The following is a 23846-nucleotide window of genomic DNA, read 5'->3' on the forward strand; positions in this document are numbered from 1 at the left end:
CAGAGACGCGGGCCCTCGTGGGTGGCAGAGGTTGGGGGTACAGGAATACTCAGGTCCAGGTGGGATAAGGGGAGACACCAAGGGCAGCAGGAAGAAGGCAGAGCCTGGGGGCTGGTCAGAGGGCCTCGGGGAAGGAGGGGCAGCAAGGCGTTGGGCCAGGCTGGGCAGAGAAGGGGTGTGGGGCATCTCCTGGGGTGTCCTGCCAAGGCAAGGAGTGGGAGAGATGTATAGAACGTGTGAGGCCATGGTGTCCTCATCTGTCTGTACCACCCACAGCTGCACACCCTGTGTCAGCAGGCAGCACCCCCGCCCCTGAGCCCTGGTGATGGGCGCAGGGGTCCCTGAGAGCCACGTCGTGCCCTCACAAGAAGGCCGGTCTCTGCCTGCATGCCTCAAAAGACAGCCTGTTTGTGGGCAGGAGGAAATTTACAGAGTTCTGAAAAACTTCTTTCTTCTGAACCGCATCACAGTCTATAGCTTCCACCTGGCCCAAGTCTTTACTGAGCGCCTACTGGGTACCAGGCGCTATGCTGGGAACTGAGGGGATCGGGGAACAAAACGGACAGGGTCTCTGCCCAGGAGCCTGTGGGGCAGGGCCAGAGAGTGGCGAGTGCTAGGGCCAGGCCTGGAGGGTGTGCAGGGGGGTCAGTATTAGACCCCATGGTCAGAGAAGGCCTTTCTGAGGAGGGAGCATTTGAGCAGAGCCCGAATAAAATGAAGGGCCAGCTTTGCAAATTCTGCGGCCAGAATATCCCAGGCAGAGGGAACAGCTGGGAAGATGATCAGCTGGGTCAGGGAAGAACAGTGAGCCAGAGAGACAGGAGAGGAGTAGGGTAGGGGAAGTTTAGGGGTGGTACAGAGCACATGCTGGCACCAGGGAAGGACTGTGGCTGTAACTCTGAGAGCAATGGCAGCCGCTGGGCAACAATGCGGAAAAGTGACAGGGTATGTCTTATTTATTTTTTGATGTATGCAAAAAAGGATAAATTTACCCAAGTCCCTTACCAAAGCCAAGAACAATAGTTAAAAACAGGCCTTGGGAGGGACGGTGGCCAGTAATAGAAATCAAATCTTGTTGGCCTAAGCAAAAAGGGAAATTTATAATTAGGATTCAAGGGTGACTTACCAAGCCCAAGGGCAGGACTCACGAAGGGCTGAACAAGGGAATGGAGCATATTAGAACACCAGGAAGAACATGATGGACTTTAAAAGGTGGGACAGAGTAGGGAGACCATTGGGGAGGCTTCTCCAAGCAGAAACAAGGGGTGTGGGGGCATCTCTTAGGGTGCACCGCCAAGGGGAGGAGTGGAAGAGAACATATGAGGTCAAGGTGCCCTCAGCTCTCTGTGCCATGCACAGATGCACATCCTGTACTGGCATGGAGCACCTGGAGGAGACAATGGGGGCTTGGAACAGGGAGGAAGTAGAATTAGACTCAAGAGTCTACAGTGTCCAGGAGATGGTGGGATATATGGAGAGAGTAACATGGAAACATACATTACCATATGTAAAACAGATGAGTGTGCTTAGTCGCTCAGTCGTGTTCGACTCTTTGAGACCCCATGGACAACAGCCCGCCAGGCTCCTCTGTCCATGGGGTTCTCCAGGCAAGAATATTGGAGTAGTTTGCCATGTCCTCCTCCAAGGGATCTTCCCAACCCAGGGATCGAACCCAGGTCTCTGGCATTGCAGGCAGATTCTTTGTGAGCCACCAGGGAAGCCCATGTCAAATAGATAGCCAATGAGAATTTGCCATATGACTCAACGAACTCAAACCAGGGCTCAGTAACAACCTAGAGAGGTGGGATGGAGAGGGAGGTGGATGGAAGGTTCAAGAGGGAGGGGACATATGTATATCTATGGCCGACTCATGTTGATATTTGGCTGAAACCAGCACAATACTGTAAAGCAATTATCTTTCAATTAAAAATAAATGGATTTTTTAAAAGTCTACAGTGTCCAGCTCACCAGTGTTTCCTGACCATTGCTGGGGGCTACCCTCAGGTAATCAGGCCTTATAAGTTAACTCAAGATTCTGACTTAAAGATGGGGTGGGGGAGGCAGGAGGGCTTCCCAGGTGGCACTAGTGTAAAGAATCTGCCTGCTGATGCAGGAGATGTAAGAGATGCAGGTTCGATGCCTGGGTCAGGAAGATCTCGTGGAGTAGGAAATGGCAACCCACTCCAGTATTCTTGCTTGGGAAATCCCAAGGACAGAAGAACTTGGAGGGCTCTAGTCCATAGAGTTAGACACGACTGGAGTGACTGAGCATGCACGCAGACATGGGGGGAGGGAGGGAGACTCAAGAGGGAGGGAAGGAGGGAATACATGTATATTTATGGCCCATTCATGTTGTATGGCAGAAACCAACCCAATGTTGTAAAGCAATTATCCTCCAATTAAACATAAAATTTTAAAAATGTACCCTTCTCTGGGGCAGGACCACCAGCCTCATGCAGCTGGCCCCCTGGGGCCTGCACAGCCACTCTGCCCGCACATGCGGTGCTCAGTGGCTCTGGGGCTCACCTCCTCCTGGACACAGGCTGCGGGAAGTGGGGGCCAGGCAGGAAGCAGGTGTGCTGAGCATCCAGGGACTGGGCTCCCGGCTTCCCCATCTGTACAGTGAGGGCGCCTGGCAGCAGAACCAGCAGACACCTGCGGCTGTGATGCCCCAGAATTCCATGAGCAGTGGACCCCCAGGATTTCCTTGCAGGGAGGGAAAGGGAAGCCATGCTGGACGTGACCATTACTAGAAAGCATGGGCAGAATTAATTCTGGAATCTGATGTCTGGGGTCCTGATGAGGGCCCTTTCGGGTAAAATAACCTCCAATGCCTTGGTCCCACTGCTCCTGGGGGCTCTGCTGGTAATACCTGCCCGCCTATCTCAGAGGCTTGTGAGGAAAAAAGAGAAGCTGCAGACCCGAAAGGGTTGAGTGAGTGGGGAAGTGTGGTTCCCCTGCTGGAGGCAGCACTGGCCAGCAGGGACCCTTTTGGGGTCCAAAGGCCGCCCAGAACCAGGGGTTGAATACAGCCTCATTCCCTGATAGCTGTGTGATCCTGGCCAAGCGAGTTAACCTATCTGGGCCTCAGTTTTCTCATCACTGAAATGAGAATAACTCTTCTAAAGAGCCTCCCTGCCTCAAAGACAGCCAAAGCCCCAGCGAGGCTGGCTGGATGCTAGTTGCGTGGGTGCTCAGCCCGGCGGGGAACTCGCCCACGGCAGGGACAAGGCTTCCCAGAGTGGCCTGAGGATTCCCGGCGCTTGGCTCGCTTCGCGGTTCGGAGGGTCAGCTGCTTGCCATTAGCCAGACTAGAAGGATGGACGGTCAGCTGTTTGTCATCAGTCAGACCAGAGAAAAGGCGCGCAGTTTCCTTCTTAGCCAAGAGGTGGCGCCCTCCGCCCCCAGGACCGCAAAGGGGCGACTACTCACCAGCTCCGCGGCGTCCTGGCCCCGGAGCAGTGGCTTCTCCTCGGGGAATCGCAGCTCCTGCAGGCCGGCCATGGTCACGTCGTGGAGCAGGAGCCCTGGGAAGGGAGGGCGAGGACGGGAGGTTAGGGCTTGGTGCGGCGGGGACGTCTCAGCCCGGCGGAGAGGGCAGCACCAGCCTGGACTGGGACAGGGGCACCAGGCACCACCCCGACCGCTCTGCTCCATCCCCGGATCGCGGTCCCCAAGAGCAGGCCCAGCTCAGCGCCTTACCCAGGCAGCAAGACTCAAGGGAGGTCACTACATTATTTTCTCTTAAAACATGTTCCCCCAAGCCCCTGAAAAAAGAGGCGGCGAAAAAGGAAGAACGGAAGGGAGGAAGGAAAGGAAGGAGAGAATAAAAAAAAGGAAAAGCAAAGCGACACAATATATGATGACCCTTGAAACAATTTCAAGTGAATTGCATTTATTAAGAAGCAGGGGGACACGTGTGGGGAAGCCAGACACAGGACCGGAAGCAGACATAAGCCCCCTGTGGTCAGAAGTGGACAGTGGGGTGTGGAGGACACAGAGGACGCAGAATGGAGCTGAGGGCTGTTCTCAGTGCTTAGGACAGGCCTGGGTGAGGGGGCTCTGAGAGGGGAGGGGGACTGGCAGTGTGACACTGAAGGAAGGGGTGCCGGTCATGACACACCACCAGCAGGGAGGGGTGACACAGTGACCCCTCAACCACAGCCACCAGGCAGAGGGGCCCAGGCCTAATGGCTGCAGGTTCTGGGGGAGACTCTGGGCCCCTGAACCCCAGGAGAGGAAGGGTCATATGTGCACATGTGTGTGTCTGGAGGATCCAGTGTTGGGGGGAAGGCAGACAGAAAGAGTGCCAAGACTCCGCAATCCGTCTAGCCTGGCACCACCATTCTTCACTGGGACTGTAGGATGGGATAAATAAGAATGCACCAAGAGAAACGCTAGGCAGGAATATGAGCTGAGAACTCAGAAAGAATTACAATTATCCAATAAATACAGGGGAAAATATTAAAGCTCACTAGACGTCAAAGATATGCTTTTTTTTTTTTTTTTTTTGGCTAATGGGATTGGTACAGTTTGCGGTGCTGGCAAAGATGCACCAAAATGGGCACTTTTCTTATACTGCTTGTGAGTGTATAAATTGATACGTCTTTCTGACAGGCAGTTTTACAGAACTGAATTAAAATCATTTAAAAGGTTCTTACTCTTGGACTCAGCAGTCCTCTTCCTGGGAGAAATTTCCTAAGGAGACCAGATGATTTCCTTAGGAAAACCAGTATCTAATGATTTATCTCTAAGAAAGCTCACCCCAGTGCCATTTATAATAAAAAAAAACTCAAAAAACTAAAAGAAGTCAAATGTCCACAAACAGGGCAGACAAACTACATGTCAATAACTTGTAAGATTATTTAATAATGTGAGAAAATGCTTGTGTTGTAATAGACTTTTTAAAAGAAGTTATAAAACACAATATTATTCAAATTATGAGAAATATGAAGTTTCACCACACACACACACACACACACACACACACACACAAAGCATGGAAGGCTTTTCATAAAGTTTACAGGTATTATCCCAGAGTGAAGGACAGAAAACTAGGGGTACAGTCTGAAATGAGGGGAAAAAAACAGCATTAAGAAAGACTATCTGAAGATCATTAACAATTCTTTATTCTTGCAAAGCACTCCATGGCTCCCAAGGCACTTTCCTGTGCTGTTAGATTTCACCCTGATGGGAAATTCGATGAGATAACCAAAGCTCAGAGAAGTTCCACGGCACGCCCAGATGGGGCCAGGCCTGGAAACGGGGTCTTTGGATTCCTCATCCAGCCCCACGGTTCCCTAACACCATCTGTCCTGGAAAGACAGCTTCCTCTTCTTCTTCCCAGGCTCCCGCCCCCCCCCCCCCCCCCCCGGCCCCTTCCTTCCCAATTCTGTTATCAGTCTTTCTTAAAGGTGAAGCCCTCAGAGTTTCTTTTCTGCCCTGAAAGGCTGACCATCCCACTAGCTGGTTGGTTAAGAAGGTGCCCCCCATCCTTGCCCACCCCTGCTCCTTTGTCTTTTCCCAATAGAAGCCCTAGTGATGGGGGAGTGGGCACAGTGGTTGCCTGGGACCCAAGGACCTCAGATGGAACCAATTTCCTGTGGGCGGTCCTGAGACCAGGTTGCAGCTCCAGACCTCCCCAGGCTTCCTTCCATCCTATCAGAAGCAGGAAGCATTAGCCCTCAGAATGTTACCAAGATGGTGCCTTGTGATTGCGTGATGGTCCCCACCTCAGTCTAGTCTGGGGTTGAGATGTGCTGAGGCTGGGCTGGGAGCTGTTGGCCACCCAGGCCTTCTGGAAGGTTAATCCAGCTCTGTGCAGCCACCCCTGGGAGAGCCTGGTCCCCAGCATGAAGAGACCAGGCAGGGAGGCCCCTGCCTGCCCAGGCGCCCAGGTCCCCGCACCTTGTGCCACCCTGGCGCTCTCTGTTCCCAGTGGTTTCCAGGGAAACCGGCTAACACAATGCACATGGGCTGTATTTTTAGAACGGTGTCCTCTCTCCCCTCCCCCACTTTCTCTTCCATCCTTTCTGATGTGTGCACATTCATCCCTCCCTCCGGTGGGGAGCTGAAGGAAGGGCCCCCACCCTGGAAGTCTCTTCCCCATTAGGGCGTTTTTAGCCTTCAGCCTCCCTGAATATCCGACTCAATTAAACGCCTTGGCAGGACTGGGATGTTCCCGCCCTCACCCAGGTCTGTTACGAAACCACCCTGGAGACCATCCTCCCCAAGGACGGTGCTATTAAAAGGGCTGAGAGTGGGCAGTGCAGGGACAGATGGCCTGTGAGGGAGGGGGTGGTGGGGAAGGGGGCTGCAAAGAGAAACCTCATACTCCAGAGAACAGGGGATGTCTCAGCCCCAGGAAAACAGGGACAGCCCAGGGCCCAGCAGGTGGTGGTGTAGGGCTCCAGAAAAGAGGCCAGAGCAGGCATTCCCACAGGGTGGTGGCAGACAAGTTCCTTCCTAAGAGAGTTATGATTGGGAAAAAAAAAAAGGTAGGGCTTCCCTGGTGGCTCAGTGGTAAAGAATCTGCCTGTCAATGCAGGAGACGTGGGTTCGATCCTTGATCCAGGAAGATCCTACATGCCACAGAGCTACTAAACCCGTGAGCCACAACTATTGAGGCTGTGCTCTAGAGCCAGTGAGCCACAGCTGCTGAAGCCTGAGCACCACAACAAGAGGAGACTGTGTGGATCACAGCTGCTGAGCCTGAGTGCCCTAGAGCCCGTGCTTCACAACAGGAGAAACCATCGCAATGAGAAGCCCACGCACTGCCACTGGAGAGTAGCCCCCTGCTCGCTGCCCAACCCCAAGCAGCAACAAAGACCCAGCATAGCCAAGAAATGAATAATTTTTAAAAATTAAAACAAGGCAGCTAGATAATGTTACAAGAAAATGAGATTCCTATCAAATCAATACATTGTATACCTTAAACTTATTATACAATGTTATATGTCCACTTTGGTATCTCAATAAAGCTGGAAAAAAGCTTTCAAAAAAGAGAGTGAGATTCCTATCAAGTCCCACAAGGAAGCCTGAGTCAGGTCTGTACAGAGTCAGGGAGCCCAGAGCAGGTGGGGTAGGAGGTCCTGGGGGGAGGGGGGTCTTGGAGCAATAGCGATGGGCCTTTTCACACTGTCTTTGCTCTCCTCTTAATCCCCAAGTCCCTAAATGCAACACAGAGTGTTAGAAACAAATGGGCCTGGGATGAATTCCAACCCTCAGCTTCTCAGTGGTTAGGCCCGGAGTTACTGGAATCTCTTCTGTATCACTCACTGCCTAGCTTTATTTTGGGCAAGCCACTAAGAGGATTGCTTATCTGTAAAACGGGAGTGGTAGTCTCCCCTTGCCCACCTCAGGAAGCTTTGAGGTACAACAAAGACAACTGATAGAAATGTGTTTTTGAACACATTTTTGTATTTTTGCTGTATACCAGGTGTTCTTTTATTTTTTTTAAACTTTTTTTTCTGTATTGGGGTATAGTTGATTAACAATGTTGTGATGGTTTCAGGTGAACAGCAAAGGGACCCAGACATACATACACATGTATCCATTCTTTCCCAAACTCTCCTCCCATCCAGGCTTCCACATAACATTGAGCAGAGTTCCCGGTGCTATACAGTGGGTCCTAGTTGGTTATCGATTTTAAATGTAGCAGTGTATACATGTCCACCCCAAACTCCCTTTCCCTTCCCCACAGTCTTCCCCTCACCCCAGGAACTATAAGTTCATTCTCTAAATTTGTGAGTCTGAGAAACGTGTTTTTAAAATAGAAGATTTCTATACCCATTTGGATGGGACAAAAATCACAGAGTTGATTGGGGTACTCCTAACCTTCCTCTGCCTACTTGGAGGACTTTCTTTTTCTCTTGTCTCCTGTTTAAGGAAGGGTTCATACCTGCTGGCAGGGAGGCTCTGCTGATGTTTGCAATAAAGGGACAGGAAAGGGGTGAGGGAGAGAAAGCAAGGGTGACAGAAAGGGGCCCTAGAGCGGAGTGAAGGTGGGTGAATTCTTTAAAAGGAATTGCATTTCTTTTCTATTACTTTTGGTTGCTGATTTTGTGCCTCTTTAAATGTGATTCTGTGCTGAGACCTGAGCCATGTGACCCCTCAGACTTAATAGGGTTATAAAGGTAAATGATTACTATGATCGTTCTTGAGGTGTGTAGTTGGTGTGTAGTCACTCAGTCATGTCCAACTCTTTGCGACCCCATGGATTACTGTAGCCTGGCAGGCTCCTCTGTCCATGGGATTTCCCAGGCAAAAATACTGGAGTGGTTTGCCATTTCCTTCTCTAGGGGATCTTCCTGACTCAGGGATTGAACCTGTATGTCCTGCATTAGCTAGGTGAGTTCTTTACCATTGAGCTATCTGGGAAGCTTCGAACCTATTCAATAAATGCTTCAATTAAACTGATCAGTGGCAGTTACACATCCTATGGAATAAAGCCATTGTTGAGTGGAAGCCCAGCTCAGTCAGTAGTAGGGGGCATCTGGAAATACATGCAGGGATTTGAGCTTGTCTCAGCAACCGGGGGTGCCTACAGTGGTGAGGAGTCAGAGGCAAGGAAGGCTGCCTGGGGACGGTGCTGCACAGTGAAGCATCTCTCCCCATCCCAAAATGCCTTGAGCTGCCCCCTGAGAAACATAAGAGCTGAAGGAGAAGGAAGGGCAGACACCAACAGGGTGAAGTTAGCATACGCAGGTGAACCAGATCTTGAGGGACAGGGAGAAACCAAACTATAAAAGAGGTAGGACTTTCTTGCTTATTTAACCATTGGAGGGAGGGGGTCTCCGGCAGGTCATGGTCAGGGTCTTGGTACAAGGTGCCCTGTGGTTGGTGCACTCCTGAAAGTCCTGCTTATGAGGTCCCGTTACGAGAAGAGCCACGAGAAAATGGAATAAGGAGCAGAGCCAATCTGGCCTGGGCAGCTCCGCCCTGGGGAGGGGTCTGTGCCACAGATTGAGAAGGAGGTTGCTTAGGGCGGGTTCAGACTCATGTTCAAGCCTGGGCACCTGATGCCCTTCCATCTACCCACACCACGCCAGCACTGTGGTTTGAAAAGAAGTCCCAGAACACATGGACCCCGAAATTAGGAACTTCGCTTCCAAATGCACTGTGTAGAGGGTTTAGAGCTGTCCGAGTAGATGGCCCCTCATCATATCACTCTCACTGTCCAGATGCTGACCTCAGAGGGCTGGGACAGTGCTGGCGGCAGGGCTGGGATGGAGACAGACCTTCCCTCAGCATCCCCATCTCACAGGTGAGGCAAGAACAGGGACACGGAGGGAGTGACTGGTGCAAGTCCCCTGTGGCGCATCCAGGGAGGAACCCCAGAGCCCATGCACTTAAACCCGACTCCAGGGAATTCCCTGGTGGTCCAGTGGTTAAGGACTCAGTGCTCTCACTGCTAGGGCCCCAGGTTCAATTCCTGATCAGGGAACTTAGATCCTGCAGGCTGCATTGCGGCCAACTGCCCCCCCTCCATCCCTCCCCCAAAACAAACAAACCCTCCTCTACACATATTCTGTTACCCTAGGGTAGATGGCCTAACAGGAGGCTGCAGGGAACAGAATCTTGTGTTCTGGGCAAGCCTCCATTTCCTCTCCCATTACAGCCCCTTGCTTTATGCTGAACTTGACCTAGACCACATCTCCTGCTTCTTCCTTGATTTGGGCCCATGAATTCCTATCTCTCCACAACCACCGCCACTCTGCCAACACACACACACACACACACACACACACACTCCCACTGTGCTGAAGGCAGCCATATTTGGATGCCGACACTCACAGCTAAAGACCCCAGCTGACTCAGTCGGCCCATTCTTCCTGCAGGAAGCACATGCTTCTGTGCAAGCTGTTCCCTCTGCCTGAAATGCCTTTCCCCATCACATGCCCACAACAATGACAATAACAATAATAATGAAATAATAATGAAAATAAGTTCTTAATATTTTCTGACACGATGTGTGTTTGTGGAATGACATGAAATGAATGAATGAATGATTCTTTGCTCAGACTGTAAAGTATTAAATGATCGGTAACATTCAATGTCAATGAGGTTGTGGAGAAACAACACATATTCTCATACACCATTGGCTGGACTGCAGTGGGTTCAACTTTATTTGGCGGGCAAGTTGGTAGTTTGTAAAAATGTAAATATCTCTCAACCCTACAATTCTGTCTCTAGGTATTTATCCTGAAGAAAAACATGAAGAGGCCATGCACAGGGGTGTACTCTGCAGTGCTCTTTGGAAAAGGAAAAAAGTGAAAACAACCATCACAAGGAAAATAAATGTCAGGAGAACAGCTAAACAAACCCTGGCACATCTACACCCCAGAGCACCACACAGCTATTTAAAAAATGAAGCAGCTACAGTCAAACGGATAGGGAAGGCATTCTAAAATATGCAGGTAAGAGAAAAAGGCATGTCACAGAATAATAAGTATAAATAAATAAGCCCATTTATGTGAAAAATACATGCATGGAACAGGTACATATATTTGCAAATTAAAAAAGAAAAAAGGTCCTCGAATGAATCAGGGTAACTATAACAATGCTCACTCTGAGGAAGAATACGTGTTTGGAAGAATCTAAAAGGAGACTTTTATTCTACATAGCAGATCTTATCAAATCTAAGATACCATCGATTAGAGCTGACACTAACATTTTATGGACCAATAGAAAAGAAAAAAAAAACTTTATTGATGAAATTAATACCGCCCCCTACATTTTAACTTTTTATTTTGAAAGATTTATAGAAAAATCACACAAATAAAACAAAGCACAGAAACTTCACACATACTCCTCATTCGGCTTCCTCTAGAATGTCACCGTGCTACAGAACCTTAAACAGTTAGAGAAACCAGGAAAGAAAATACTGATATAATACAGTGAAGCAGTCTGCAGACCGTCAATGAATTTCACTGGCTTTTTCAGCAGTCTCCCATCCAGGATGCCACACTGCCCTTAGTTGTCACGTGGTCTCATCCATTCAGGGACAGTTCCTCAGTCTGTGTTTTATGATGCTGACACTCGAGAAACAGTGAGTAGTTAAAATCTGTAGACTGTCCCTCAGTCTGGGTTTGTCTCCTGTTTTTTGTTATTTTTTTTTATGATTAGACCGAGGTTTTGTATTTTTCACATGAATACAGCAGAAGAGATGTGCCCTTGTCACTGTACCATTTCATGGGGTACAAGATGTCAGTCTCTTATTACTGGGGAACGTTAAGCTTGATCACTTGATTCAGGTTCTGCCAGGTTTCTCCAGTGTAAAGTTACTATTTTTCCCTTTGTAACTAACACGTATCTTGTGGGAAGATACTTTGAGACTACGCAGACATCTTGTTTCTCATCATACTTTCCGCCCACTAATTTTAGCAACTATGGATGAGGCTTGCTACAGTTATTACAGTGGTATTTGCTTGACGATAATTTTCTATTTCCATCATCTCTTCTACATTTATTAATTGGATTTCTCCTTGAAGAAACAGAGTTGTCTTTTCTTCTCCATTCACTGATTTATTCAATTACTTATTTTATTCTATGGGTTATAATCCATTTCCATTATTATTTTATTGTTCTGATTGTGCCAGATTTGGCCATTGGGAGTTCTTTAAGTTGGCTCTTGGGTCCTTTTACCATTTGCTGTCTTTCTTTTTTTAGTAGCTTCTAATTTACTCCAAACTCATCTTGTATTTTTTCTGCCTCACACACACACTTTTCTCTATATATCTGTATATCTATTAAAAATCTGAAATTTATACTGACATCTCTAATTCCAATTCAATACCACTCAGTTTATTCTAACTTCCCTCCTTTCATTATTTGTAATTGTTTTTCTTCCACAGTGAGAAACCTGGCTATCATTTTCCCCAATATTTTTGTTTATTTGCTCATTCCTAGTATACACACAAAGTAACTGCAGACCTGTCACTAACATAATGAGTTCCTATCATTCAGAACTTTGGGTAATTAATTTTTTAAAATATGTTATTCTTTTAGGGTGGCTTCCCTGGTGTCTCAGAGGTTAAAGCATCTGCCTACAATGTGGGAGACCTGAGTTCGATTCCTGGTCGGGAAGATCCCCTGGAGAAGGAAATGGCAACCCACTCCAGTATGCTTGCCTGGAGAATCCCATGGACGGAGGAGCCTGGTGGGCTACAGTCCACCGGGTCGCAAAGAGTCAGACACAACTGAGTGACTTCAGTTTATTCTTTCTGACTTAGACCTACATCTATCACTCTTATAAATTCTTTTTCCTTTTTTAAAAAATTGAAGTATAACAATGGAATATTACTCAGCTATTAAAAAGAATGCATTTGAATCAGTTCTAATGAGGTAGATGAAACTGGAGCCTATTATACAGAGTGAGTCAGAAAGAAAAACACCAATACAGTATATTAACACATATATATGGAATTTAGAAAGATGGTAACAATGACCCTATATGTGAGACTGCAAAAGAGACACAGATATAAAGAACAGACTTTTGGACTCTGTGGGAGAAGGTGAGGGTGGGATGATTTGAGAGGACAGCATTGAAATATGTATATTATCATATGTGAAACAGATGACCAGTCCAAGTTCGATACATGAAACAAGGCACTCAAAGCCGGTGCACTAGGACAACCCTGAGGGATGGGATGGGGAGGGAGGTGGGTGGGGTGTTCGGGATGGGGGACACATGTACATCTGTGGCTGATTCATGTTAATGTATGGCAAAAGCCAGCACAATATTGAAAAGTAATGAACCTCCAATTAAAGTAAATAAATTAATTTTTTTAAAAAAAGAAAAAATATTGAAGTATAGTTGCTGTACAATGCTCGTAAATTCTTAAAAAGAAAGAGAAGTGAAAAAAAAATAGAAGTGAAATAAACTGCGTCAGTTCTTCCTAAAACTTGTTCACATTCAGGATCTGATGTTTCTGAACTGCTCTCTCCTTTTGGCTGCACTGGGTCTTCGTTGCTGCAAGAGGGCTTTCTCTAAGGGGGCTACTCTCTAGCTGCAGTGCGAGGGTTTCTCATTTCAGTGGCTTCTCTTGTTGTGGAGCACAGGCTCTAGAGTTTGCTGGCTTCAGTAGTTGTGGTGGGCTTAGCCGCTCCACGGCACGTGGAATCTTCCCTGACCAGGGATTGAACCTGCATCCTCTGCATTGGTAGGTGGATTCTTAACCACTGAACCACCAGGGAAGTCCCACTCTGTCTTGAGGTTGTGGCTGGCTGTGCTTTCCCATGGAGTCCCAGCTCCTCTGACATCAGGAACGTCGCTGGTACAGCATTTCCCAGCAGGGCTCCACTACCACCTCCAGGATTTCCCACCAGACTACGCCTTCTGGTGTACCGTGATGCCAAGGACAGTGGTCCTGGGGCCCACCTCACCAAGAGGGGATATCTGTCAGAGATGTTATGAAAAAAGGTGCATCTGAGAGTTGCCATAACATAGCTCTTCTATAAAATTTTCTTCCATTGAGGCACAGCACCCATGTGTGAACTCTCTTTCTGTACACAACATGGTTCCAGGTATTAAACACACACATAACAAACCTCCAATCCCCAGACCAAGGACAGACAGACCTGGAATCCCAACTATATATTTCACATGAGCAGCTTCTGTATGGAGACAGTAAACAGTCCTACTGGGGCAGAGACTGCTCATTGTCCCCCAGTATCTGTTCTCCCCTTGATACTCTTAACACTAGATCCCCAAATTTTAGATGAGCAGATAGACAATGGGAATAAAGCCTATTTATGACAACAATCAGCCAGTTAGATGTAAAGGGAAACATGTGACTTTGGGATAGTAGTCTTAAAAGGAGGAAACATGCCATTTTTCAACCCTTCCTTCTTTTCGCTGACTAGAATACAGATGTGATGGGGGGAGCTTGAATAGCCATTTTGGATCCTGAGGACAGATACTAAAGGTGGCAGAGTGGCACTATAGATGGAGTCTCAGTTCCTGAGAATCTTGAAGCCATAATTCGGGATGGCCTGTCTCTAGACTCTGCTTATAAAAGAGGTAAATATACTTTTATCTTCTTTAATCTATATTTTAATTGAGGTATAGTTGATTTACAATATTGTGTTAGTTTCAGGTATTGAGCAGTGATTCAGTTATATACATATATTTTATATATTACATATATATTTCAGATTCTTTTCTGTCACAGGTTATTACAAGATATTGAATATGGTTCCCTGTGCTATACAGTAGGTCCTTGTTTATCTATTTTAGAGTAGTGTGTATCTGTTAATTCCAAATTCCTAATTTATCCCTCCCCCCACTTTCCACTTTGGTAGCCATAAATTTGTTTTCTATGTCTGTGAGTGTGTTTCTGTTCTGCTGTTTAATCTATTATTATTATCCTTGGCTTTCTGTCACATACCACCAAAGCTAATTTAAACTTGGGACATTTTTCTTGGAGTCCCAGCCTAACATGCTAAAGGAACCCAAAGAAAAGGAACAGGATGGGGCCTACCCGAGGGGACACAGGGAAATTCCAGGGCCACAGACCCCTCTCTGCAGCGGGCAGCATTCTCGCTTCAGAGAGCGAGCCAGCCCCTTCCAGCCCACCCCTCACAGGCTCACAGAAGCTGCATCAACACCGGTAACCATGACCCACATTCAAAAGTTAAAAAGCTCTCAGTCTGGCACTTGGGGCCACAAATTCTCAAGTTTCTTTAACACAGGTGCCTCGATCCACTCCTGTATCTTTGCCTAATTTGGCAAACATCCCAGAAACAAAGATACTGGATGTTTGTGCACGATTCAAAGGAGGGTAAACCAAGGCAACAAGTCTCACAGGTCTGCAGTCTGGTCTGTAGGAAAGAGAGCCTGAAGGAGCAGCTTTCTGACTGGGTATTTCTCCCCCGGAAAGCCCCTGTCCCCTCTGAATTGCCTCACTTATTCCTGTTTTGAGAAACAACACACACCTGGCAGGAAAGCACCCACCCCAAGCTGCTCCCGGGGTCTCCCTGCGCCACATACAGTGTCTGCAGAAAGGGGGTCGTGTGTCAGGGCTGCCCAACCCAGGCCATTTCTTCTCATAGCAGTACCTGGTTGTGGAAATGTCACCCCTGCCCCAATCTCAGCCCACGTGGTACAGGAATGACCACACTCTCAGGGCGGCCAAGTGGCCCAGGACTATGTCCTTCATTCATTCATTCACTCATTCATTCAATCGCCAGATACTGACTGAGCACCTATTGTGTGCCAGGTACTGTTTCAGGCACCGGAGATAAAAGACCGATCATTACAGACAAGAAGCCCTATGTCTATGGAACTTTCAGAAGAATTCCAATCAACAAATCCAAGTAAATACATGGTGTGTCAGACATGCCAGGTGCACCAGGAAGCAGCCTCACAGGAGGGGGAGGAGTGTGGGGCTGTGATCTGAACCAGAGTGTAAGAGTGGGCCTCACTGAGAAGGTGATGAGAGCAAAGAGGTGGAAGAGGTGAGGGAGGGGGCCGTGTGGATGCCTAGAAGAGTGCTCAGGGCAGAGGGAACAGCAAGCACTAAGGCCATGAGACAGGTGTGTACCTGGTGGGTTCCGGCGTGTCTGGAGCAGAGTGAGTTGAGGGGAGTAGGGAGGGACGGATGAGGACCAAGAGTGAACAGTGGAGGAGACATCCGATCATGTTTCGTCTGCAAGGTTTGTTAGAAAAACTCTGGCTTTTCCTGAGTGAGGTACCTTAGAGGTTTTGGTTTTTTGAAAATATTTATTTATTTGGCTTCCCTGGGTCTTAGTTGTAGCATGTGGGGTCTTTGTTGCAGTATATAAGACCTTTGCAGAATCTTTAGTTCCAGCATGTGGGAGCTTTCCGTTGCAGTACGTGGGATCTAGTTCCCTGACCAGGGATCGAACACGGACCCCCTGCATGGGGAGTGCAGAGTCTTAGCCACTGGACCACCAGGAAAGTCTCTGCCTTGGAGGGTTTTGAGCAGCAGGGTGATGTGATAGGATTTCCATGTTAAAGTCTCCCTTCTCCCGCTATGTGTGGAGCAGACCTAGGGCGTGAGGGTGGGAGCAGGGAGACCAGTAGCTGCAGTAATCCAGGAACGAGATGCTGAAGGCCCAGGGTGGAGGTGGTGGGCAGTCCCCAAGTTCTGGGTATGTTCTGAGGGTAGAGCCAGTGGGAGCTGTGGATGGATCAGATGTGGGGCATGAGAGACAGAGAAGAGTCCAGGGTGATCTGGGTTTGTCCTGAGCCACTGGAGGGAGAGAGCTGCTGTTTATGGGTCCAGAAGGCCTTGGAAAAAAGAGGCTGGGGTTGGGGGGAAAGCCCAGGCAGTTGGCTTAGACCCAAGCCAAGGGGTGCTGCCAATGGGGTTCTAGAGTCTGCACTTCAGGGGAGAGGCTGGGACTGAACCCATCACCACAGAGATGGGGTCTGAACCCAGAGCTCTCACCTGATGGGTGAGGAACAGGTGTGTGCTCAGGTGGGACAGGCCAGGATTCTCACTTGCCCAGGACTGGAGCATCACCAGGCACACAGGGCCTATGCTGCTCTCCCCACCCCCACCCCAACATGAGCTGAAAAAACATCTTGGTCCTCAAAGGTATTGGTTATGGGGCTTAAGATGTATGGTCATTTTGGTCAGAGTGTATCTTACATCTGTGGTTTGGTGTTTAAAGCACCTGAGGACTGGGACTTCCCCAGTGATCCACTGGCTAAGGCACTGCACTCCCAATGCAGGGGGCTCAGGTTCGATCCCTGGTCAGGGAACTAGATTCCACATGCTGCAACTAAGAGTTCGCACGCCACAACTAAAGATCCCACGTACTGCAAAAGGTCTGTGTGAGCGTGTGCTCAGTTGCTCAGTTGTGTCTGACTCTTTTCAACCCCATAGACTGTAGCCCATGAGGCTCCTTGGTCCACGGGATTTCCCAGGCAAGAATACCAAAGTGGATTGCCATTTCCTCCTCCAGGGGATCTTCCTGACCTAGGGATCAAACCTGTGTCTCCTGCATCTTAACCTCCTGAGCCATCAGGGAAGCCCTTCTAGGAATTAGGATCGTAATATATTTGGAGGCCAAAATTCAGCCTAGCATGTGTGTACACACACATACCCCAGCTGTGTGTTATCCATTTTGCCCACAATGACTTCCTCCTCCCTATACTTATGGAAAGGCAAGTTCAATATCTACCGTGAATGACCCTTCCTCCCTTGAGTTTTCCAAGAACATACCCTCTCCACAAAAGCAGACTTCAGACCTCCTTCAGAATTCCCCCAGGAATTCTGGTTTCATCAGACCCCCAGAGCTTCACACATTCCCCTATGCATTTGTTAATTTTTCATTTTTAAAAATAGAACATGAATGTCATGCAATACACTTTCACTGAGAAAAGTCAGAAGAACAGAAGAGCAAAAAGAAGTAAAAAATCACATATGATCCTAGTAACCAGAGGAAACAATTATGAACATTTTTGCTTATCTCCTTTCACTTTCAGTGCTAATCTGTACATTTAAAAACAAAAAAACAGTGTTCTGAAACATCTTTTGGATTCTGGAGCCAGATCTCCTGGTTGAAATTTCAGCCAGTTACTTGCCATCTGTGTGACCTTAAGCAAGTTACTTAACTTTTCTGGGCTTCAGTTTCCTCATCTGTCTAAAAGGAGGAAAAAAGGAGGAAATAATAGCACATATTTCATAAGGTGGTTATGATGATGAGTTAACATATAGAAAGTGCTTTGGACTGTGCCTGGCACACGACAAATGCCATAGAAGTGTGAGCTGTCATCATATTATTATATGTGTATCAGGAGACATCTGTTCAGGTGGGTAAGTGACTTTCGGCAGCCTAATTCGCAGCTGTCTGAGGTTCCCTGGTATGAGTGTACTCCTGTTTATTTAACCTCCACTACTGTTAGGCATTTAAGTTGTTTCCAGTTGTTTTTCTTTCCTTTCTATAAGCAACTACGGGATAACATCCTTGAACAAACACCTCTGAACACATCTTTATTTGTTCCTAAAAATTCAACTGCTGAGTCACAGACCATACATATTTTTGAGCTTTTGATATATCATTGTCATCTTGCCCTTCATAAAGTTGCATCAGTGGAACAGCTTGCCCATCTCCCCACACCCCGTGTAAGGATCTGCTGCCCTCCTCGCCTTGTCCAGCAGCCCATGCGTCCCTTCACACCTGTCTCCAGCACCCTAGTGAAGCAGTGAAGTTTACTAAAATGGATGGGCTGGCAATGAGGATTCAGGGTCCAGGGGCGGGGGGTAAATCTATGCCTCAGTTTCCCCCACATATAAATATATGGGTCAGAGATATATTTGCCCATATACCTGCCCACAATCTAACACATTTAAATACACATTCCACGCGTTAAAATGATACCAAAATTCCAGACTGAACTGGCAAAAGTTCAGCTTTCTAATCACACATCAAGCATATTTTTAAAGTTTCCAGCGTCTAATACTGAGGCTCCCAAAGGACCATTTTTCAGAGCCTTAAATCTGCCATTTTAGAGCTCTGACTCTGAACCCTCCTAGAGACAGACTGCTGGAGAACAAATGCACAAAAACCATCACCTTCCTGCTTGCAAATAGACAAATGTCCCACTTTTCCCATCTCACTAAGGAATAAAAAAAGGCACCGAGAGTCTGTCCTCTGAAGCCTGCAGAGAGCTTGTGCGTGGGCAGGACAGAGTCCTGGGTCCTTCTTACCACACTAAGGACGGAGGGCCTTTGTTCCCATTTTATTGATAAAGAGACGGAGGCTCGGAGAAATTAAGAATATGCTCAGGAGCTGAGAGCAGAGAGGAGACTCTGAAATTCACATCCTCTGATTCTCGAATCCCTGCTCTCCCTGTGTGGGAGGGCCCTGGAAGGGCATCTGGAAACTAAGTGCTGGCCGCTTAAGCATTGCTCTTGGGTGAAGGACCACCCCCTCTTCTCGCTGAAACAAAAAGACAGGCTCAGGCTGCCCATAACAATTCATGGGCATCCTTCTAGCCCCATAAGTGAGGGGGACCTAGCTTTCCCTACCTTGTGTCAGAGCTGTGGACATCAGACCAGCAGGACCCAACCCTAGAAAATCATGTCTCCCCTTCACATGTGATGGGGAACCTAAGGCTGAAGCAGAGTCCCCCAGAGGCACATCTCAGGAGGCCTGCATTGTGTGGAGAGCCCAGAGGAAGAAAGGAGCTGGAAACTCCCTGAAGAAGGAATCTGATGGCTGGAGCATAGAGAGAAGGGGAGGAGACCCCAGGACACAGCTTAGGGACAACAGCCCTACCTCTGCCATTTTCTGCCCACCTGCCAGAAGCTGCTCTCAACGTTTTACACACAGTCTCACAATTGTGTGGGCGGCACCACGACAAGCCCATTTCACAGATGAGGAAAGTGAAGGGTAGAGCAGCTGTGAGACTGGTCTGGAGGAGCCAGGCAGTTAGAAACGCATAGGATGGCTCAGGGCTCAGGACTCAGGTTTGAAACAAAGCACCACCTCTTCTCAGCCATATGACGTGAGGCAGAGACTGGCGTCACTGGTAAAATGATCATGATAATAAAATGGGAGAATGTGAAAACTATAAATAGCTAAATAAACATGAGTTGAGCAAAGAGGGTCAGTGAAATAATTTCCTGATGCTGATGTGCGGGTAGGGAGTTGGAGACCTCTGTAAAATTATCCTGGAGATGCTGCTGAGCCTGGCTCAGTCAACAATTATTGAGCACTTGCTTTATGCCACCACAAGAAACCAGCCACCACCTGTGACCTGCTCATCGGCCAATGGAGGAGCCGGGTCAAAATTTCACAGATGCTTGTAACAGGGATAAAGTGGGTGAAGACAGATCCAGACTTCCTAGTGGCCAATCAGCCAGGGCAGGTGGATTCTCCATCACAGGGACAGCTAAGACCAAGGAACCTGAAGGGAGATGAAGCCCACGAGGTGCCCACCAGAGGCCAGGCCCCAGCCAGGTGTGTCACCTGTGCTATTTCAGCAAGCTTCACCCCAGCTTACCAAGGGAAGTGTCAACAGTTTCATCTCTAAGATGAGAAAACTGGAGTCAGAGAGGTTACGCAACCTATCTGAGATCACGCAGCTGGCCAGCAGTGGGGCTGGGATTTGAACCCAGACCAGTGGGACCAGGAAGAGGATGGGAGGGAGTTGCAGGAAGAGGGAAGGCTGGAAAAACCACCGGAGGGGGGGATGCCCTGTCTCCCAGGGCCTGGTGAGAGAAAATGGCAATGGGAGCCCAGGACTGAAGACAGTGACCAAGGGAGCCCTGTTCCAGCCTGGCCAGGGGCACAGAGTCTGCGAGAACTGGGCAAATCTGTCTGATGAGGGAGGAGGGGCCCTGACCCGTGTAGCCAGAGGATGAGGGTACACTGTATTGGGACCCCAAAGCCTGGACCCCCCGCTGGAGCCCCCCCACATGTCTCCCACCAACATTCCTCCTCCAGGCCCTTCTGGGGCTGGAAAAGGAAAAGGATCCAGGAGTTCTGTCCTGCATGGGGGGCTCTAAAAACCCACACGGTGGTGAAAACTTCCCCTCCGGGGCATTAACAAGTTCAGCCACCTGTGCAATTCCCTTTGCAGTCAGGAGGAATGGCCTGCCTCAGGTGAGTTCTACAAAGAAAACAGGCAGGGGACTGGCGGGGGTGCCAGACCCATGGCTAACTGGGCTCAGATCTCGCTCTTCTGAGCACTTTGTCAGTGTTCCCAGTGCTTCAGGAACAGCGCCCATCTCCTCTTCTCTATGAGCCTGGCCTGAGCCAAGGAGGGCTCAGTGTTACTTGAACCCGTACCCACAACTCCAAACTTTACCTAACCCCTCCCCCACACTCCATCCCACACACTCCAGCCCTCCAGTCTCTGCTTAGTTCAAGCCTCTCTCATATCCCAAGCCCTCTGCATATGCTGGTCCCTCCATTCTTCAGCCTGTAGCACTACCTCCCTCTCCATCAATAGAAAAATCTGTCTTTTAGGGTGCAGTTCAAATGCTGCCACCTGCTCAAATCTCTCCTCTCCCCTCCTGTCTCCCACCTCAGGCTCCAACCTGCTTCCTGAGTGTGTCCCCACACCGGGCCCCCTTCCCTGTCCTGTTCTCTGTTCTCCTGCGCTCTGTTCCCATGTACCAGGTGGCAAGGTCCTCCAGGTGAGGGACTGAACCTCCCAGGTGCCAGAGGACATTTTCTGGAACCCATGTGTCCTTCCAGTACACACTGACTGCGCACGCCAGAGCCGGGAACCTGGGGGCACCTGGACCTCCCTGCTGTTCCCCATCCCAGCCCCCATCCTCCTGTCTAGGTCTCTGTGCACCTCTCCCCTGGGGAGACCACAGGAGCCATCAGTAGGGTTAGCCCTTCCTGTCTGGGAGAGTGTCTCCACCCTTCAGACCCCTTGCCCTGTATCCTTCCTCCTCTCCAGGGCAGACCCAGTGTCCTCTTTCGTTTCCAGCCATTGTGCCCCGGGATGTGGTTTCCAGCAGAGTGGCTGGTCACTTCTTCAGAGGGGCCCAAGGCTGAAGTTTCCTAGTCATCAGGGTCCAGTCCGGCTGCCCACTCTCCTGGTCACTGGCCTCTACTCCCAGCGAGTAACTTCTCCCAGGGAGAGGTGCTCAGATTGTCACAGGGAGCCGGAAATCCGAGCCCCCTCCCCCGCCAGCCCCGAGGTCTATTGGAGCTCAGGGAGCTCCTTTCTTAGGGGGAACCGAGCGACACTGATAGAAGGACAAGCTCCCTCTCTTCTTTTGAGGACCTGACTAGAGCTTGACTCCAGCGGGCCGCTCCCCCGACCACGTCCCGGCAGCAAGCGCTCTACCCACCCCGACGCCGGGCCGCGGAGACTCAGAGAGCAAAGCCGGTCAGGGCACCGCCCCAAGTCCTCTCCCGGGGCCCGGCTCCGCACACGAACCCGCAGCGCACAAGGTAGGAATTAGCTGGTGTCCGCACCCCCTCCTCCTGCGCCAACCCGAGACACCCCAAAGCCCTGGCCGCCGCCACCGCGCCCGGCTCCTGCTCCAACTCGGAAAGTAGCGGGCGGCGAGGCCGCGCCGAGGGGCGGCGGCCGGGAAGGGCCGGCGGTACCTGTCAGCAGCTCGATCTTGTGTCCCAGCACCTTCATCTCGGCGTCCGGCGCTGCCCGGCTCGCGGCTGCGGCGTCGGGGGAGTGCGCTCGGCGGAGCCGGGGACAGGAGCGCGGGAGGCGAGGAGGGAAGCGGCAGGAGAGCGAGGAGCGGAGCAGGAGGAGCCGCCGGGAGCCGGGAGCGCTCTCGCCGCCCCCCACGCCGCGCTCCCCCCCTCCAAACCGGATTAAAAAAATCCACCAATTGCACGACCGCGCACCCCTAAAAGGCGCCCGCCGCCACCTGGTCCGGGTGAACTCCAGGAGGCGGAGAGAGAGCGCGGGGTGGGCGCGGGTGACACTCCGGGAGGCGGCAGGAGGGGGCCCCTCTGCCCGCCGCGCGTACAAAAAGGCCCTGCGGCCCCCGATGTCGCGATCGGGGAAGCGAGGGAGGAGCGCGGTGTGGCGGGGCCCTGGCCCTGGCAGGGGACGGGGGGTCCCCGCGTCGGGCCGGGAAGGCGAAGAGGAAGAGCCCTGACGGGGTGGAGTGGGGTGGGGAGGAGATGCCGCCCTCCTAGGCAAAGTGTGGCCAGGCGACAAGGCGGCCGGCTCGCGGGTCGGGGTCGCGCGCGGGTTCTGCACCGAGGCAGGGGGGCCAGCCGCGGCCACAGTGGCCGGGGGGTGGCGGGAGATGGGCCTCGGGGCTCTGCCGACTCACCTAGAGAGACGCGAGCAAGACAGACGCGCAGGCGGGGAGCCAGGCCTCCGCGCCGCCGCTGCCAACGGGCGGGTGCAGGTGCGGGCAACCCGGGGCCCCTCCGCAGAGCCACAGCTGCTGGGGCCGGGGGCCGGGCCGGGGGCGGTGCGCCGCGGGGGGCGTGCCCACGAGGGCGCAGGGAGCGTGGGCGCTCGTCCCGGTGCTGCGCCGGGCCTGGGGGCTGGACCCGGGAGGCGGTTCCTGGGCGCGCGGCTTCCGCCTCCCGCAGCGAGCTAGCCGCCGGGACACCCGTACCCAGCGGAGAGCCCGGCTTGGTCGGCCTGCTCCTCACCTCCTGCAGGCGCCTGGAGAAAGGGTCCCCTCTGCTCCGAGTGCGCCGGGCGCGGTGGGAGGACCCGCCCGCCCCGCCCGTCCCCTGGTCGCCGCGCCGTGTCGAGCTCCCGAGGGAGGGAGCGGTCTCTGCCTCAGTCTTTGTTTAGATTCCCCGGGAGCCCGGAGGAGACAGCACCCCCCTCCCCCGCCCCTGTCGCTGGCTGGGAACCGCTGGGGGACAGTCCTGGGGGTCTGGAAGAGCCAGGTGCTCAGCGGGGCTTTGGGTCGTCGTCCTCTGTTTGCAGAGCCTGAGGGTTTCCTTGGGGAAACTCATGCGGGAGTGACTCCAGGCACAAGTGTTTGAGGCCCTCAGGTTCCCTCTCCCCACCCCCAGAGCTTCCTCCCCACCCCCCTAACAGAATGTGTCCAAGTCCCTGTTCTCCGCCATTCACCCTCCATCATCTGAGCCAGTAGGAACCTGGGGACCCCTTTGGTCCTCACGCTCCCTCTGGTCAGGCCCAGTGACCTTGCTCTCACCTGTTACCCCAAGAGAGGGGGCGCCAGTGCCCCCGGATAGAGTCCTACTGTAGGGAGAATGGGAATGGGATGAGAAACTTTACTTGAGGGAGACAGTTCAAGTGGAGGGCTCCTGGAGACCAGGGTTCTACTCGGGTTCTGCCACTGACTTTGGGCGGGGCTCTGCCCCTCCTGATTCCAGCCTTTCTGAGGCACAGTGACTGTGTGGGACCGGGTCATCTGGGCAGTCTGGGATATTTCAGGCTGAGAGGT

The 23846-nt window shown here is 50.8% G+C and overlaps 1 protein-coding gene and 1 non-coding gene across 10 annotated transcripts in view; one reads left to right on the top strand and one right to left on the bottom strand.

Annotated features, from left to right (window-relative positions):
- The window catches only part of NDRG4 (NDRG family member 4), a 43466-nt gene extending 20235 nt beyond the window's left edge, over positions 1-23231 (bottom strand). For 4 of the 9 annotated variants that reach the window (XM_081511691.1, XM_081511687.1, XM_081511684.1 and 1 more), the window contains exons 1-2: positions 22746-22857; positions 3433-3527 (exon numbers count right to left, since the gene is read on the bottom strand). In XM_081511691.1, coding sequence (XP_081367817.1) covers positions 3433-3504 — 72 coding nt within the window. In that variant the 5' untranslated portion in view covers positions 3505-3527; positions 22746-22857. Of the gene's footprint in view, positions 1-3432; positions 3528-22050; positions 22858-23076 lie in introns of those variants that run through there. The other 5 variants (XM_081511682.1, XM_081511681.1, XM_081511680.1 and 2 more) reach the window with 2 other exon arrangements.
- On the top strand, positions 9372-9445 carry TRNAE-CUC (transfer RNA glutamic acid (anticodon CUC)). Its single transcript has one exon. It is a non-coding gene; the product is annotated as a tRNA-Glu (tRNA).
- Positions 23232-23846: the final 615 nt, after the last annotated feature.

Source organism: Giraffa tippelskirchi, chromosome 7 (genome assembly GCF_054371585.1).
Source record: "Giraffa tippelskirchi isolate mGirTip1 chromosome 7, T2T-mGirTip1v1.2.pri, whole genome shotgun sequence".
NCBI lineage: Eukaryota > Metazoa > Chordata > Mammalia > Artiodactyla > Giraffidae > Giraffa > Giraffa tippelskirchi.